Below are 17,701 nucleotides of genomic sequence, written 5' to 3' on the forward strand. Positions count from 1 at the left end.
GGGTGCGTCTTATACGCCGATACTCAGTTTTTTATTACTTTCATTTACGTAGAATTCATTCCAGTTACGTAGAGTTCAGTGGTTGCGCATGCGTCCTGTTCGTTTAAACTTTCCAATTGTTGTCGCGGACAACAATTGCGAACGGTGATAAATTACTGCCGTTAAATTTTCTCTAAATTTCTTGGCAAATTATGGCTGAAAACCGTCGGCATTGCTACAATATTGCATACAAGCTACGTGTGATTTCGTATGCTAAAGAACATGGAAACAGGGCTGCAGAGAGACATTTCGGGCCACCCCAACTGAGAAAATGATAAGAACTTGGCGGAATCAGGAAGAGGATCTAAAAAAAGCAACTCACAGTAAACATAACCTACGAAGTGGAACTGCAAAATGGCCAGAACTTGAGGTAGAACTGAATACGTGGATTTTAGACCACAGAAAAGCGGGACTTTCAGTGTCTACAAAAACGATTATTCATCAAGCGAAAGCGATAGCCACTAACAGAGGGATCGCCAATTTTACTGGATCAACATCATAGTGTTCAAGATTCATGAAGAGAAACCAGCTATGTATACGAACTAAAACAAAAATATCACAAAAGATCCCAGCTGAATCTGAAGAAAAAACAATTAAATTTCATCGATTCGTCATTAACGGAAGGAAATGAGAAAATTTTGAATTTGCGCAAATAGGAAACATGGACGAGGTTCCGCTGACTTTTGCTGTGCCCTCAAACAAAACTGTAGATTTCAAGGGCACAAAAATTGTTACTGTTAAAACTTCGGGGAACAAAAAACTCACTACACGTTTGTTTTATCCTGCTGTGCTGATGGGACAAAATTGCCGCCACTATTGATTTTTAAAAGGAAGATGCTACCCAAAGAAAAATTGCTGAAAGGAGTGTTTGTACATGTTCACGCAAAAGGCTGGATGGATGGAGGAGGAAGGAAGTCAGGGATAGATAAAATTTGTTCTAGGCGCCTTGGCGGACTGTTGAAGAAGCTTGCCCTTCTAGTATGGGATCAGTTTCGTTCTCACAGAACAGAAGATGTTAAAAATAAACTCAAGGAATTGAAAACTCAGTTAGCTGTAATTCCAGGAGGTCTAACTAGTCAGCTTCAACTTTTAGATGTCTGTATTAATAAACCATTTAAGGGATTTATGAAGGAGAAGTGGAACAGCTGGATGCAGTCTTCAGATTTTGAGATTACGTCATCAGGAAGAGGCCTGGCATTTCGCAAGTTTGTGAGTGGGTCAAAGCTTCATGGGATGCTGTGAAAACTGAGGCAGTGGTTAAATCATTTAAGAAGTGTGGCATTAGTAATGCACTGGATGGTGCAGAGGACAATTTGTTGTATGAGGACTCAGATCCTGATTTAGAAGAGATTCCAAATGTCTTCATTTAGCTCTGGAGATGAATTTCTGGGTTTTGACGAAGAAGATTAAAAGGTGGGTACTTTTTCCTAGTTAGATTAGGTATTCGTTGAAAGCAGACCTACTTATTACTTTATATTTGAAATACTGTAAATTCATTATAATATTCAGTGAGAGTTTTTTTTCCTAAAAAATGTGTACAAAAAAGGGGGTACGTCTTATACGCTGGCAAATACGGTATATACATGTGTGTGTGTATGTTTGTGTGTATATATATATATGTGTGTGTGTGCATATATATATGTATATGTGTGTATATATATCTATATATGTTTGTGCGTATATAAAAATGCATGTGTGTGTGTGTATATATATATGTGTGTGTGCATATATGTGTATATGTATGCGTATACGTGTGTGTGTGTGTGTGTATATATATATGTGTGTGTGCGTATATGTGTATATGTATGCGTATATGTGTGTGTGTGTATATATATATATATATATATATATATATATACACAGGGTGTCCCAAAATTCACGCAAGAAGTAATTTTGATAGAAAACACAGGTTTTTAATTCAAAATTGTAATTTCTTATTGATTCATAAAGTATACAGTATAGGGTTATGCATGGAATAGCATATCGGGTAAATGGCCTCCACTGCTTTGCTGGCACATACGCACTCTTTTGTCGAAATATTCCATGACTGTTTTGCATAAATGTGGCTGAATTTCGTTGATACAGCGCTCAATTTCCTCCTTCAACGTGGGTGGTCGTGGGCTTGTTGGCATAAACCTTAGACTTCAGAAACCCCCAAAGAAAAAAACTCCAATGGCGTTAAGTCACATGATCTGGGCGGCCAATTCTGATCACCAAAACGGTAAATTACACGACCAGGAAATGACTCATGGAGTAATTGAATTGTTTCTCGGGCTGTATGGCATGTGGTACCGTCTTGTTGAAACCACATGTCGTCCACATCCATATCTTGCAATTTAGGCACAAAAAACTGGATTATCATGTCGCAATAACGAGCACCATTAACTGTTATTGCCTTACCAGCCGCATTTTCGAAGAAGAATGGACCGATGATGCCTCCAGCCCAAAATCCGCACCAAACAGTGACACGTTGTGGATGCATTTGTTTCTCAACAATCACTCGTGGATTTTCTGAACCCCAAATGCGATAATTTTGTCGATTAACGAAGCCATCAAGATGAAAATGAGCCTTATTGCTGAAGATGATTTTGTTCGAAAAATAAGCATCCACTTGTTGTTGTTCCATAATCCATTCAACGAACTCTCTTCGCTGTGTGTGTGGTCAGTAGGCTTCAGTTCTTGAGTCAATTGAACTTTGTAAGCATAAAGATGCAAATCTTTCGTGAGAATACGCTGTAGAGAGCTTCTCGAAATGCCCAATTCAAGACCACGGTGCCGAATTGATGTTCCTGGACTCTCAGCAACACTCTCACGAACTGCTTCGATGTTTTCTGTTGAACGACTTGTTGAAGGACGGCCAGAGTGTATAAGATCACTAATTGATCCAGTTTCCTTGAATTTTTTAATTAATCTTTTCACAGTTGATGAAGTTAAATCACTATTTCGACCATATTTTGTACAAAAATTACGAACTGTAGCTGCCAAACCTTCATTATTTTTAAAATATTGCTCAACAATGAAAATGCGTTGTTCTTTCGTGTAGCACTCCATTTTTAATAACCCTGAACTGTCAGCTGTCACGCTGTCTTTTTTTTCTCGTTGGCAACACTTTACCGCACAAATGATTTAAATTTAATAAATTTAAATCTTGCGTGAATTTTGGGACACCCTTTATATACGTGTATATATGTATATGTATACTGGGGGGGGCTCTGGCGCCTACGTTGCCCAACTCCCAGAGTTCCGGGCTGGTAAGCTAGAGACAAAAAAACGTGACATAAAAATGTTTCAAATTTCGGCTTATCTTTTTATATAGAGAGTAGATATATATATATATGTGTGTGTGTGTGTGTGTTTCCAAATATGGACTGGGTCACCATGGGAGTAGTAGTAGACCCAAAACCTTCTTCAATGGGAGAGGCCTTCACCCAGCAGTGGTTAGAAAAATAGGCTATTCATCATCATCATCATCATGTGTGCGTGTGTGTGTGTGTGTGTGTATTAGTCACTAAAATACGTAAAACTAATTAATAAGTCTGATGACAGATTTTACTGAAATTTGGAATTCGTATTAAAATGTGTTGAATCATTCCTGTTTTTGTTATATTTGAACGATTTGCAGGGGAATAAAGCTGCATAAATGTATTGAAATTATACTGCAATAACTCCGCTCTGACTGAATGGAAATTTTAGAATTTGGGATCTATATTAAAATTCGTCCCATTGCTTCAATTTTGGTTTTAGTCAGACCATTTGTAGTGACGAACGAAATTTTGGCTGAAACAAAAATTGAGATAATATTTTTTAAGAAATATTCCAAATACTGATTATCAATAAAATCTATTAACTAGAGTTCTCGAATAACTTTTTTACTGATATATAGACAGATCTAATAAGTAAAATAAGTGTTTATTCATTTTGTGAAGCCATCTGAAACGGTTCTAGGTTCGATTGCTAATAACGAATGATGGAACGTTGCAGATTCGTAATGGCATTAGTGTTCATTACAATAACAACGCTACAATAAATCATACAATAACTGGTCAAACATTAGCAACTTAGTGTTCGACTCGTACTCTAAATCGGTCATATTTCAAATGCTCAAATTGGTGATGAGTTAGCAGTTTCCCGTTGCTTGAAAACTGGCAGTGTGATCGGTCATGGAAATAACTGACTTGGAGTACTAGCCGAATACTAAGTTGATAACGTGGTCAGATACCATTTAATTTATTGTATTACGAAACGGGGTTTTAATGATGTTTCTTATCAATTTCTTAATTGCACTGAGTGTTGTTTTTTTCAGGTTGGTTCCAAGTACCAGTTCCAATTTTCTTGTATATATAGTAGTATCGTTAATGTGATGGAAGACTTGAAAAATCAGTTTTTCTGACATTCCTTGTCTTCACATGGTAAGAGACTAGTCTCGTATATTCATCATTTATTTCATGACATCTACTATCGTATTGTTATTTTTCCATTTCTGGAGTGTCCTAGGGCCTTTTTATTGCAATACTTAGATGAGTACTCTGAGACGCTACTTATATATTCCTCTCAGGAGACTGTCTACCATTTGCTTATGCTTTGAGTGCAGCTCTCCAGGAATGGAAGACTTAGAGGAAAATGCGTCCTTGAAGAAACGTAATTTTGTGTGTGTTCGTGCGTGTGTTGTTGTTGTTACTGGTTGTTTGCATAATACATTTGAGAGTGCATTAATCTTGTTTATCCGAAAGTTTTGTTTCCAGAGTGATGTGTTTCCATTCTCCTCTCTCCTATTCTGGTATATGCCACCTGTCAAATAGTGTATTCAAAATAATTTTGCAAAAATAACAGAGAACGATAAAAGGTAGCGATCAGAAATGTTAAAGAAAATTAGCTTCCATATACAATTATTTGCAGACTACCAAACTTGGTGTATTGGAATTCATTGCAGACGTGATTTCTTCATTGCTGAGAAATCTGGGCAAGGTCGGAAGTTTTTTTTTTTTAGTTCTACGCAACCCTTCAACTGTGTTGGAGGTGCTTGACGTAAAGCTCGTTTCAAATGAGTTTTTACTTGAAAGAGTAAACAGAGGATAGTTAGTGTACACTTCATCACAAAGGTCCGTTTAGGAGGATTCGTGTATGCTCTTCGATTGCAGCATGGAATCGAAGAGCATACACGCTAAGAACACAAATTAAACATCGAGTTACTTTAAGACAAATAAGTAGTTTGCAAAAGTTTAGGCTGCTGCTGTGTACAATTTAAAAGGAAGTTCCACAAGAAGAACAATGTTTTAAGTTCAATAATATGAAGACATCAAGGGACTGTGATATATGTGAAGTGAGTTACTCCAGTAAAAATACTTGTTTTTACAAACTTTTGCGTCTTCACATCACTTCGTGGAAGTTAAATGAGAGTACATTCGTGAGATATCTAAAGAAGCTTCCAAAATGAAAGTAGAATGATAGCTTAAGAAGTCCACAAGACTTCTTAAGCATGAGTTGCATTTTATATGACTTCAGAGGAGAACCAATGAGTTCGAAAGAATGCGGTCAAGTCAACGGAAAACGTTTAATCAAAGCACGAATAAAAGACGACTGTACCAACTCTTCGGATATCGTCTTTTTAACTAGTTCAGGACAAGCAATTCATGTCGAAGGCTTTGTACGCTATCACTGTTCCTGTCATCGCTTTAAAATAAAAAAGGGAAAACTAAAACTCATTCCTGCAAACTGTTTCTTATTGGTAGTGCTATCGAAAAAAAAACAAACCGATAGCTTTTGATTGGAAAGATCTGAATTCGATTCCACTCTAGCACGTAAAGAATGTTTATAAGATCTTTTCAAGTGAAAATAAATTAATCCTTCTAAGGAAATAAGAGGACTTTCCCTCGCATAACTTTGGGTATCCCCGTCTACTATAAAAGCAACAAACGTTGCTTTTCTATTAGAGCGGTTTTAATCAAGTATCCTTGTTTTTGTAGTAGAGGAGACGCACGTTGAAAACGTTATTTTTAACGTGTCCCACCCACGAAAGGCTGTTAACCCTATAGGACATTAATGTTAGACCGTAAATGTGTTTGATAATCCAGAAATCTATTCCAGAGACCAAACATGAACTTTTTCAAGCCACTACAGGCCTCTAATAAACAAGGGCGGCGATCTCTCAATAGAGTTTAGTATTGTCTACTAAATGCTGGAGAACACGGCATTTAGTAGACTGCTACGTAGATTGCTACGTATAGGTTTATTGCGTCTTAACTCTAACCAATTCTACCTTAGTATGAAATATGGTTATCTTCTCTTTCGTTTGATAACTTTCGTTACTAAAATGAATCCTTTTGAAGACACTTCTATGATTAAAGATTGATTAATGATGCATTCCGTTTGGGATTCCCTGTAAATTAGGAGCCCGAGCTTCGTAGGTACATTAATTTGGGTCTTGGTTAATGATTCGTAGTCTAATTGATTTCATAGTTAAATGTGAGAGACTTGCCGTCGAACAGAGCTTACATGAACAGCCAGGGTACAGAACAGGCCACTTTCGTAATTCTCGGCATTTCCAGAAAATAACTGCTCGGAATATTCTATTCGTTATGTCGCATCAATATTTCACTTTCTTTACTTTTTTTTTTTTTTTTGCATTCGGTTGAGTTGATTTTTTACTAGTTGTGAATTAAAGGAATACATAATTCATTTTTTCCAGCTAGAGTCAAGTTAATATAAATTAAACAGTGACAGTTTACTCAAAAACAAACCAGAAGTGACGTAGTAATACAAGAAGTTTGTGTGTTCGAAAGCAGAAGTTCGCCTCTGGCAATCGTGACGCTTCTACCTTGAGGTAATGGGTTAGCGCAGTGTTCTTAACGAGAAAACTGTCAATTACCGGAACGACTAATGACGGCCATAATGAGAAACTTTGATATTAACACCGTTGTCACGTGATAGGGCTGCACATAGTTTAGTCATATTTTACGGGTTACTTTCTATTGATGGCCCTCCTCCTTCAGCAGGCGTGCGATATCAAGGGACTTCCATCACTTTAGCAGCATGATAGTAGTCTAGAAACGCACAGCAGATGGAGAGTATGTGCCTTTGAACTCAATATACAGCACCCCATTAGTTTTCGTTTTCTTAGCATAGTTTTAATAAAGTATCCTTCTCTGGCCTTAATCTCTCTGTAATTGTCCTTTACTCGCAGTTTTTTTTTTTTTTTTTTCCAATTTTATTTTATGTTGATTTTGAACGTGCACTGCAATTTATGATTATATGATCAAAGACGCACGATCAAAACTTAATACTCCAATTAAATTTCACAAGCTTAGCGTATTATAAAAGCCTTCATTTTTTTCTTTAAATGTAATCTCTAGTAGTGACACCTAGGAGAAGAGGAATGTAATTTTCATTATTTTTTATTTAGGTTGTCATTTTGTTCAAGTCGCAGGATTTTTCTTGCTGTTCATTTCAGATTACAGCTTTATTTATAATGATTGTTTTCGTGCACAATGGCCTCAAAATTTAACGAACAGCTTAAGAATTACGTCTGTAGGAAGCAATCAAACTAAATGTTGTTTATTCTTTCAAAAGCAGCTGTCATCGATGAAACTACTATTCGTAATTTCAAAAGACTCGTATGTTTGGAGCTTTCAGTAGCTAGATCAGTCTGATAATGTGCTTTCTTCCCCCCCCCCCCAACCCCTTTAACTTATTTGTTTGCACGTCATATTTCTTTATTTTGTAATTCACTAAATTGTCGGAACTTCAGCAATTTCTCCACTTTCTTATTATGCTACCTGCACGGGGGTAAAGAGTAATATTAATGCCGATTTATTTTATTTGCACGTGACTGCAGCATAAGAAAGAATAAAGGATACGGCAGACATTCTGCTCTGTCGTCATCGATTTGTCACTGGCTCGTGTGTTCGGTGGTCTGTGGCGATGTTATTGATATTATTAGGGACATACTAGTATCATGAGTGTGTTTTTAGAGACAACGGATAATTCTTGTATTTTACGTTACCACAGTATTTCCCCCCCCCCCCCCTTAGAATATTAGTCTAATTTCTGATTAAATTTGAAATACGAAAATGTTATCAATATTTATAAATGTGAAAACTTGGAAAATTTCCTATTGCGTTTGTAAAACCTGTCTTGTTTTTAATTCTATCTTTATGCATTACGTGATGCTACAAGCTTGTTCGAATTTTCATTTTATGCATAACCATACTACAGATATGGAGTTCTGCATGCTTGCACGCTTCTCAATAAATACGTGGTTCCACTTTTAGAGTAGTCACCCCATTTATTTCGCACTACAAAGAGCCTAATTTGATATACTACGTCCTTGATTCTTCCCGTCAGTGGTACAAATTACGTGTGTCATTACTTCATTTCATAAACATACTCCTCTGATTTATTATTAACTCTTTCGTAAGCGGTATTTTTTGGGGGAAAATACACACAATAGAAACAGAAATTGTCGATTCTAAATTGGAAGCAGCTATCCTTTCTGATAATACTGTTGTTCTTCGGGTCACGATTGTGGTTATTTAAAATAAAATTTTGAAATAGTATGAATTAACTATCTCATGTACGTTTCTCCTGTCCACATCTAAATCTCGAAACACACGCATCGTTCTCCGAAAGGGTTAAATATTATTAATACAAACTCTTAATGTTGTACTGAGTTCTTTACAGTACACCATGCAACAAATCGATTCATAAGACCATTTGCGTGCAAAGGCCGCTCGTTTCATTTAAAAGGGAAAGCTTACATCACCCCGCGTTGTTCTTCGGGTAAGCATTCAGTGGTTCCACATCAGGAAACGGCTGTAGTGCCTTCTTCCTTCCATCCATTCATCACATTAGCTAAAGCTTTCTCAATGTAGCATCATTTGCTTGCTTGCTTGCTTGTTGCACAAAGAGAGAGAGAGAGAATTTGCTGATGACTGGGGTTCTGCTTTACTCATTCATGAGCGCTTTAACAAGTCATAGCAGTGGGGAGATCCTGGAATGGGCGCATTTCGTTGTCTGTAGAAGTGTGGTGTATTCATGCACTGTCAAACATCTCTGGTTTGATTCGCAGTTAGTCACATTTTGTAACTCACGCTTGCTTTTCTCTTATGATGTATAATCAATACTTTATTTAGCTTTCTCTTTACCTCCTTTTTTTTTTTTTTTTTCAAACTTAAATTTTTTTAATAAAGCTTTCTGACTAATTACATACTATACTGGAGATTTCAGTTTTATTTTTAATCATTTTTACGTCATTCATATAATTTTTAAAAATGTTTCTTACTTTGTTTCAGGCATTATTTCAAGTTATATCGCTTTTCTTGATAAATTATAAGTAGTGCTATTCGATACGGAAACTTAGATTATTGCTTCAAATGATATTAATTTATTTTTTTGGAAATGTTATGATTAGTAATCATTTGGGTATCGAGGATGTAATTCTTCGAAATCATTCGTGACGATATTGTCTTTCTATTTTTATGGGTAACTATTTCAGAATATTGACAAATTAAATGCTCTTTTAGCTCTTAGGAGATGGAGTGAATTGGAAGTGTCCTCATATTAGTAATGATTGTTTATTGGTTAGTCATCCCTGGAATGATAAAATGGTATCGTATTACAAAAGAACTGTATAGCCATGTGGGTGGGGGATAAGGAACTTATATTGGGTGTCTTTCTGAACTCACGTGATGGGGGTTAGTAATATGCTTTGAATTATTATTGCCGAAGCAACTATAAGATTTTGAGGCCTGTGTATTATGTCTGTAAATTGGGTGTGTTTTTGCATATTTTGCGTAACTAAACCCGCGTTTTCAGGAGGGATAATTGCAAACCCTGTATGAGATCCGATTAACTCATTTTTCCTTGAAATTCCCTGATAAAAGGTTCTCGTCTTAGACAAGATTGGAAAAGAAAAAAAGAAACATGCAGTCCACAGACATGTCGATATCGATGATCCTTTGGTTGGAAAGGCAGGTTTTTCCAACCATGGGGCGTCGTCGATACTGACCTGACGCGATGGAGAAGGAAGGTGTTAGAACTAGCTGCGTCTTGGTCCTCTGCACGCATGAGCATTATGGATGATAAAATTAACTGTAAGTGCGCATAAACTTGTAGAGACAACACGTTAAAGCACAACTTGTTTACGGGAAGATGCAAAAGTTTATGGTGAGTTTCTGCATTTTAAAAAAAATGCCATTACTCAAATCAGAGTAGAGAATTAAGTGAGAATAACTGTTGACCCCAATGATCTTAGATGCATTATTAAGCGGTTGATAATAAAAGTATGCGATAATTCTGCATATGCAAGAGAACTTTGCACATCCAGAATTATTAAAGGAATACTAAATGGCAAAAATAATTAAACTGTTTTTGCCATTTGCATCTTATTGATATTGTTATTTTTGACTTTCGTGAATGCATTTACATCTGATTTTTGTGAAAATTGCATGTCATTTGAATGCAACTCCTATCTACTAATCATCTCTCTTTCCTGCGAATATTTCTAGTTAGGAGATTGGGACTCTTATGTGCCTACAGATAATTAGTGCATACTCCAAATCTCTTCATGACTTCTTACCATTTACGACTTCGGCAAGCTTTAGCAGGTGTTCCGATAATGGGGTAATTTTACTCTCGTATCAGATCTGTATCTACCGTCATCTCACTGGAGGTCGCGTCTGCCGAAGCCGTAAACGGCGAGAAAGAGTATGTGTGCGAGCGCTAGCACACGCGGTACATATCTAGATGAAGGTTCCAGACTTTTGGAATCTAATATTAGAACATTCCAGTTTCACGGTAGTAAGGAATCGCCTCATTTCGTTGTCAATGTGGAAACATTCTTAAAATATTAGTAAAGTAGAATTATGAAGAAAATGGTAATTAAGAAATACCAAATGAAGATTATTTGATTGGTAGCGGGGTATACCAGTTACTCTTTTGAAGTTAAATATTGCATTGTTAAATATTCTAGAATAGCACTGAATAACAGATGGAGGTTACGAATTTCCACTCTCCTTTCCTAGTAGTCCTTTGACTTTGTTGTTGCTAGGTTTCTTCACGTTTATTGATGATAAAAACTTCTTTCATTGACCATTTCTGTCTAGTGTATAATTTGATGCTGGTCGAAATGCTTGCACGCCTTCTTACATGAATATTCAGAATTATACGAGTTTCCATTACTGGAATAGAATCAACAGATTTGAACTACTATAAATATTTAAATAATGGAAACTTATCTCACTGGTTTCAAGTCAGTGGAAAATTGTGTCAAATTTAATCCCATTCAACTGTTTTTAGGTGTTTAATAGTAGTAAATCATCCAGATCTGTCACTGGGGTCAATTTGCATCTGAACCATTTAGGGCTCGTCCACAGATGAGTTTATTTATTATATTAGTTATTTGTCATTTTGTTGCTTTGCAAAACTACAGAATAGAATCTAAAAATAGATTTTTTATTATTATTGGGTAGTGAGTTTCATTGGAAACTTGACAACGCTGACTGGAGTTGAACCTTTCTTGAATTTTCCGCTAATGCTTTCTCTATTTTTATTTCCGATTAAAAGCTTACATATTAGAAATATGTAAGCTTTTAATAGTAGAAAGTTAAAATAGTAGAAAGCCGATGTTACTGTTTTTTAAAGAGGATGACACATTCGCAATAAATAACAAAGAAATACTTGCATTTATATAATTACTTTTTTTTTAATTCACTTAAAAATACTTATGCATCTCGTTTAGTTGAATGCTGATTAAAAGATACATACGTCTTCCTAAAATCAGCTGCATAACATAATATCCTCAAAATACGAAGCCAACCCGTATCGTTGAAACAAGAAGATATAAAGGAATGATTGTAATTATTATTGCTCCGGGAAAAAAAATATTACTTAGTTTTAATAGGATTTCAGTTGTTCAAGGTTTTTTTTTTTTTTTTTTACTTCACTCACGAAAGGTTGTAAGCCTGTGGTACATAAGTACCGTGATTGGGCTAAGATTTTTTTTTTTTTTAAATTCTTTCGTATTTTATTTATATTTCTACATAAACCAGATACCCCTTTCTAGAGACTGAACATGGAACTTTTACTAAAATAAATATGTTTCACTCGTCTTGAAATATTTTAAAACATCTTTGGCACTTCTACGTGAACGGATACAGCATACTAGATTTCTTTTAAGCCAAATAGATTTAGAATGAAACTTTTTCATTCCTTTTCAGGCCTCCAATAAGGAAAGGTGTAGTCTCACACCGGGCGATGAAATTCATCTCCCATCTAAAGACAATCCCAAACATCCATGGGGAAATTCGAACCCACAATCTGTTCGTTGAAGAGCGAATACGCTAAATACTCTGCCAACTAGATCGGAAGTTTGATTCTTTACTCCTTAAACCTTTAGATTTTTGTTCCTCGCAAAACATACCAACCAGAAGACGGGGTGAGTCTAATGTAACCAGCTTGCTACTACATCCCCTAAGGGGGGGAATGCAGAGACAAAAACTCCGAGTTTCCTGTTAGGGGGAACCCTTCACCTCACCTTTAATTGAAAAGCCCTGATAAAGGTTCTTCGAGTCACACACGGGATTCGAATCTAGGTCGTTTCAACCTTCGAAAGGCTTCTTCGAAACGAACTGAGTTACGGAGGCACGCAGTTAAGAGACTTACAACTAGAGTGGAACCATACAGCGTTTATGAACGTCCTTACATGGTACATTCTTTTTTCCCCCTGCTTAACCACCGCTCTGCTTATTGGAGGCATCGAGTGACTTAAAAAAAGTTCCGTTTGATCTCTAAAGCTGCCTTTATTCCTCCCATTGTATTCATGTGAAATAGGTTTATAGCATTTCATTGATGGGATTGACATGCAAAAAAATGAACTGAGAATAAATTATCACCTTCTACCCCTTAATGGTCGGGCTTTAAAAAAGTCGGATAAAGTTTAATCTTTTAATGCAATGCATTAATCGTATGCAGTTATTTTATATCTTGTTGAAAGAGATTCGAATCCTCGCAAAGTACGCAAATACTGTTTTTTTTCCTTTCTTATTTTCCTTTTTTTTTTTAAGTACAGCACTTCTCATTATAATATGTAAAAGGCTTGTTTTGTTGACCGACTCATATCAAAATAAATTCAGCCGGTAGAAGTCTTTTGCATAATAAAGAGAACGTACCTTGATCGTTCAGGATTTCGTTGCTTATTCTTCAGATCAGTGGTTGCATAACTTTTTCCCTTCGCTTCACAAAAAAAAAGAAAAAAAGTTTTACCACAGTGTTGTACCTTATCTAAATTGAAGACGTTAACAATATGTAGTCTTCTTCGCCCCATTTTTAACTCCTCGAGCTTCTACTTTCTACTTAAGCTTGAATATTTGCACTTTAAATGGAAGTTAAACTTTGCTTCTACTTTGATTTCTTTAAAAACAGTCATTAGTAGCAAATTCCTTTAGATCATTTGTTTGCAGTAAAAATTAGGACAAGGTTGTGTTCGTTGTCGGAATACAGAGAGATCAAAATGTTTACTTTAGTGAATGTTTTGTTTTATTTTTGACTAATGAACTAAGAAATAGATGCAGAAACAAGGAAATTTTCATGAAAATGAATGAAGCGATGTTTAGGCTACAGTTAGAGTTACATTTTTGAAATTTGCATTTAGAAATTTTATCATAATATAACTTAAAACACAATTAAATCGTTACGGAAGAAAACTAAAAGCATTTATGCATATTATCTTCCTCCAGGTCTCCACGTGATCCTGAACAGAAGATCGTCAAGAGGGTTGTAGCCATGGAAGGAGACACAGTGAGGTAATGCTAGTATTGCGCATTGGTACATACAAAACTTGTATTGTTTACTCATATTCTTTGCATTGAATGATTTACACTAAAAGCTAATTTATTTTCTGACATGGAAGATTCTTTCCCACAGGATGTGAAATACTTTAAGAGCGTTATTAATGTACTTTAGTGAATACTTTGCAGGATGTATTCAACGTCGTGTAACCTCCATAGCATAATGACCACTTATCACGCATGTTAGTGTGGAGAGTGTTTGCTGATAACGCTAAGTAATGTGCTCTTACTTTTCTTTTGACAATTTACGCAAAATGCATTGGCTGTTGCTTTTCTTTCTTTTGATCTGTTTTATGCGTTGATCAGACTTCCGGAACGATTTACTCATTTTTCAATTAAGTAAATGTTCAATTTCCTGGTAGTTTGTAAATAATAATGAAAGGTTACAAAGAACTTTATACTGATATATACAATAAATTCTGTATTTTAGAAAAGTTTAGACAATATGTAGTTAAGTATGCTAATGCGGAAGCTATTATCATAAAAATTGCATCAAAATCTTCACTTGTCGTTCTGCTTTCTTCCACACGATTATTATTATTGTCTGTTTTTAACTTTACAGCTATATGTTGCGAATATTCAGAGAACTCAAAACTTACCATCACATAACTTTTACTGCAGAGAATATATGGTACTTGTTGGATTGTTGTTTTGTGTATATTCAGGGATTATTACTTTTGCGACTCATCTATGGTTAGGGAAAGATGTATGGGGATTATGGCTTTGCGTAATTTTTCAACATTTTTTTATAAAGAACATCATACAACTATGATGAAAATAGAGAACTATAAAAATAAACAAACTTATTTCCACCTCCTTTTTTGCACAGAAAATGAATCCATTCATCGTGTTTCTGTTACTACCCGTATCTCTAGTTAAGGATAATTTCGCTTCTTCACAATAACTTCAAGCTTCTCCTACGTATATTCTCTATAAATTCCAGATCTCTCCTGTCATTGAATACGCAATTAAAAATTCTAGATTCCTTTTAACAAAGAAGTGGACTTATTTAATGATCCACCTCACCCTTTTCTGTGCTAAATTAGTAACGAGGATGTCATTTGTTCGGAAATACCTGGGTTCGAACCCTCTAAGACTTTTTTTTAATTACAACCGAAGTGACTAAAGCAATGCGTTTAATGAATTATTATTATTGTGTGTGGGTGTGTTCGTTCGTTCTTCTGGCCGATTTGTCTAACTTGCGAGATGAAAAACCCTGCAATCTTCGGCTAGACCAGCTAACTCACTTCACTCGAAAAACTATCGTAGACCGGATTCGAATTCGGGTCTTTCTGAACATCTTGTCAAGAACGTGAACAATCTTTATAAGGGATTTTTAGTTGAAAGTGAATTAGCTGTTCTCATACAGAGGTGGTGCGGGATTTTCTCACTGAAAATCAGGTTTTTATCCCGAAACACACACACACACACACACACACACACACACACACACACACACACACACACACACACACACACACATTGAGAAGAATTACCCTTCCAAATGCAATTAATAGACATAATACACTTGCTTCATAGCATTATTGCTTCGGTTGTTTCCAAACAACCCTACTAATCCCCCCCCCCCATCCCTTATCAACTCTGCTGTTGACACAGACATCAAGTGTCTACTCTGCGTTTCTTTTACAAATACTTTCCATGGGCATTGTTCATCCGAGCTTGCATCAATAATTCCATCACCTCTCCTTGAAAGCATGTCAAAAACCCGCTGCAATCGATCATCAGTTTTTCGGTCAGACTCCAAACTGACGGTTCTTGCTATGTACCTCTTCATTTGCTGCTACTGCTGCCTCTAGCCGCTGGAACAAGTTCACCTACCAGCTCTATATCCAAGAAAAGTCATATTCTTTCTTCGTAACTTTTAGCTTATCCACAGTATAACTGCGCTATAGGTTCTAAAAGGTTTTGTGAGTGGTGGTTGCTATACATGTTCATCAAAAAAAAAAAAAAATAATAATAAAAATAAAAATCATAGTTACTGAATACCAATCACAGAGATAAAGGCAAAAGAAGGATTGTAAAAGCTATGCATTACTTGTTATAGCATGTACGTTCAATTTTCAGTTATTATTATTATTTTTTTTTTTTTGAGAGGGGATAAAAGCGGATAATATACAACCGTTTTTTCTCACTGTGGAATGAATGTTTCTCTTTCATTTCACAAATCATCACGTTGATCTTAATCACTGTGTAATTTACGTTTTTTTATGCATCGTTTATAGTGGGAAGTGCATGAAGTATTGTTTTCTTTATATATATGTACACTGTATTTCAGAGAAATCCAAATAGTGTGCGGATATTCCTTTGGTCCTGATCCCTCCCTCACCATTCTAAGCATATTCGAGCAAATTTATTAATGAGTCATTAATTTTTTTTTACTATTTTTTTTTTTTTTTTTTTTTTTTTCCCATATGGTCATTAGCCCGTCTACCCCCAACTGTCTGGTTTTTCCGTAAAGTGCTCTGTCGGGTTGAGATAGAACCCAACAGAACATTTAAGTTTTGCTTAATATCTTTCTCAAATTATGTCTCAAATAGTACCTGATTCACTGTGACGGATCTACAGTATACCGTAAAGCTGCACCTGGAACGTGTCATTGACACTATCAAGATATACAGTCAATTCTAAGTGCATATTAGTTTATTTTATGTAGGCAGTATAGACCACGTGTGCGACTACAGAAATGTACACATCATTATGTTTCATTTTAAATATAGGGTGTGTCCCAATACATCTTTTAACGTAGTTTGTATTATATATATTTCCTTCACGGTATTTTGGTCTTGTGATCTGTTTCAATCTCACTCCATCTTTAAAAGAGATGGAGTGAGATTGAAACATTCTTTTCTGTATTTTTTTCTTTTCGTTTATATTTCAGTATTTGCTTCTTGTTAGTCTTTCGTATAGTATTATATTCAACATGTCAAATCCATTTATTTCTGTATTTATCTATTATTTTTGAGCTTAGTTCTCTATTACAGTTCATGCCATTTTTTTTTCTGTTTAACTTAATGTCTATATTCTGCTAACGTTAATGTTATTCTTTGTTCAGATCTTTTTAACATTAGATATTCTTAATATTGCTATTGTATTAAAAGTTCAACGATATCATTAATCATTTTTGTAAGTTTTTAAAAGTTTTATGTTAAAAAAAAGTTTAAAGTTTTATGTTGGTTCTTTTCTCCAATTAACTTATATTAAGCCAAGATTATATATGTAGTGTGTATACAGGGTTGCTGTACTGAGTCTAAGTAACTGACTCTTCGTATTACAAGAGTTATTGTAATACGAAGGCCAAATATGACCTGCTGGAACTCTGGTTTTTAGTTGAATATTATTATCATTCCTTCACTTTTATTCAAGAGATTCATTCAATACAGAACAACCAGCAAAAATTTGATTTATATGTACAGGGCAAGGGCATGTTCAACCGATTTCGACTAAATTTGGAATATAGTTTCTTAAACTGCGAAGGTTTTCCAGAGAAATTTAGCTTAATCAGAATAATGAAATTTTTTTTGTGGAGAGGTGCTTCCTCTACAAACAAGCACTTTCTATGAAATTTGGAATATGATTGTTTCTTATGTTGTTTAAGGTTTTCTGACAGTTTACGTACAACTGCACCAAAATGGAGGGATGGGGTTGTAAAGGACAGAGAAGAAAGAAAGCAAAACATCTGTAAAAAACAAGGGAGTCAGTTACCTAGAAGATAGGAGAAGACTGGCTACATTTAGAAGCGGTTACTTGGTAGATGCTATTTTAATTGTTAATAACCAAAATTCCCTTCAAATTCCAACGAT

General features: G+C 35.4%; 1 protein-coding gene across 2 annotated transcripts in view; it reads left to right on the forward strand.

Annotated features, from left to right (window-relative positions):
* Positions 1-17,701, forward strand: part of LOC150108513 (mitochondrial inner membrane protease subunit 2) — a 191,863-nt gene that overhangs the window by 160,395 nt on the left and 13,767 nt on the right. For both annotated transcript variants that reach the window (XM_090415939.1, XM_090415938.1), the window contains exon 4: positions 13,770-13,835. In XM_090415939.1, the coding sequence (XP_090272065.1) occupies positions 13,770-13,835 (66 nt within the window). The remainder of the gene's footprint in view (positions 1-13,769; positions 13,836-17,701) is intronic.

This window comes from Typopeltis vanoorti, chromosome 3 (assembly GCF_054136105.1).
Source record: "Typopeltis vanoorti isolate ZY-2024b chromosome 3, IOZ_Tvanoo_1.0, whole genome shotgun sequence".
In the NCBI taxonomy this organism is placed as follows: Eukaryota; Metazoa; Arthropoda; class Arachnida; order Uropygi; family Thelyphonidae; genus Typopeltis; species Typopeltis vanoorti.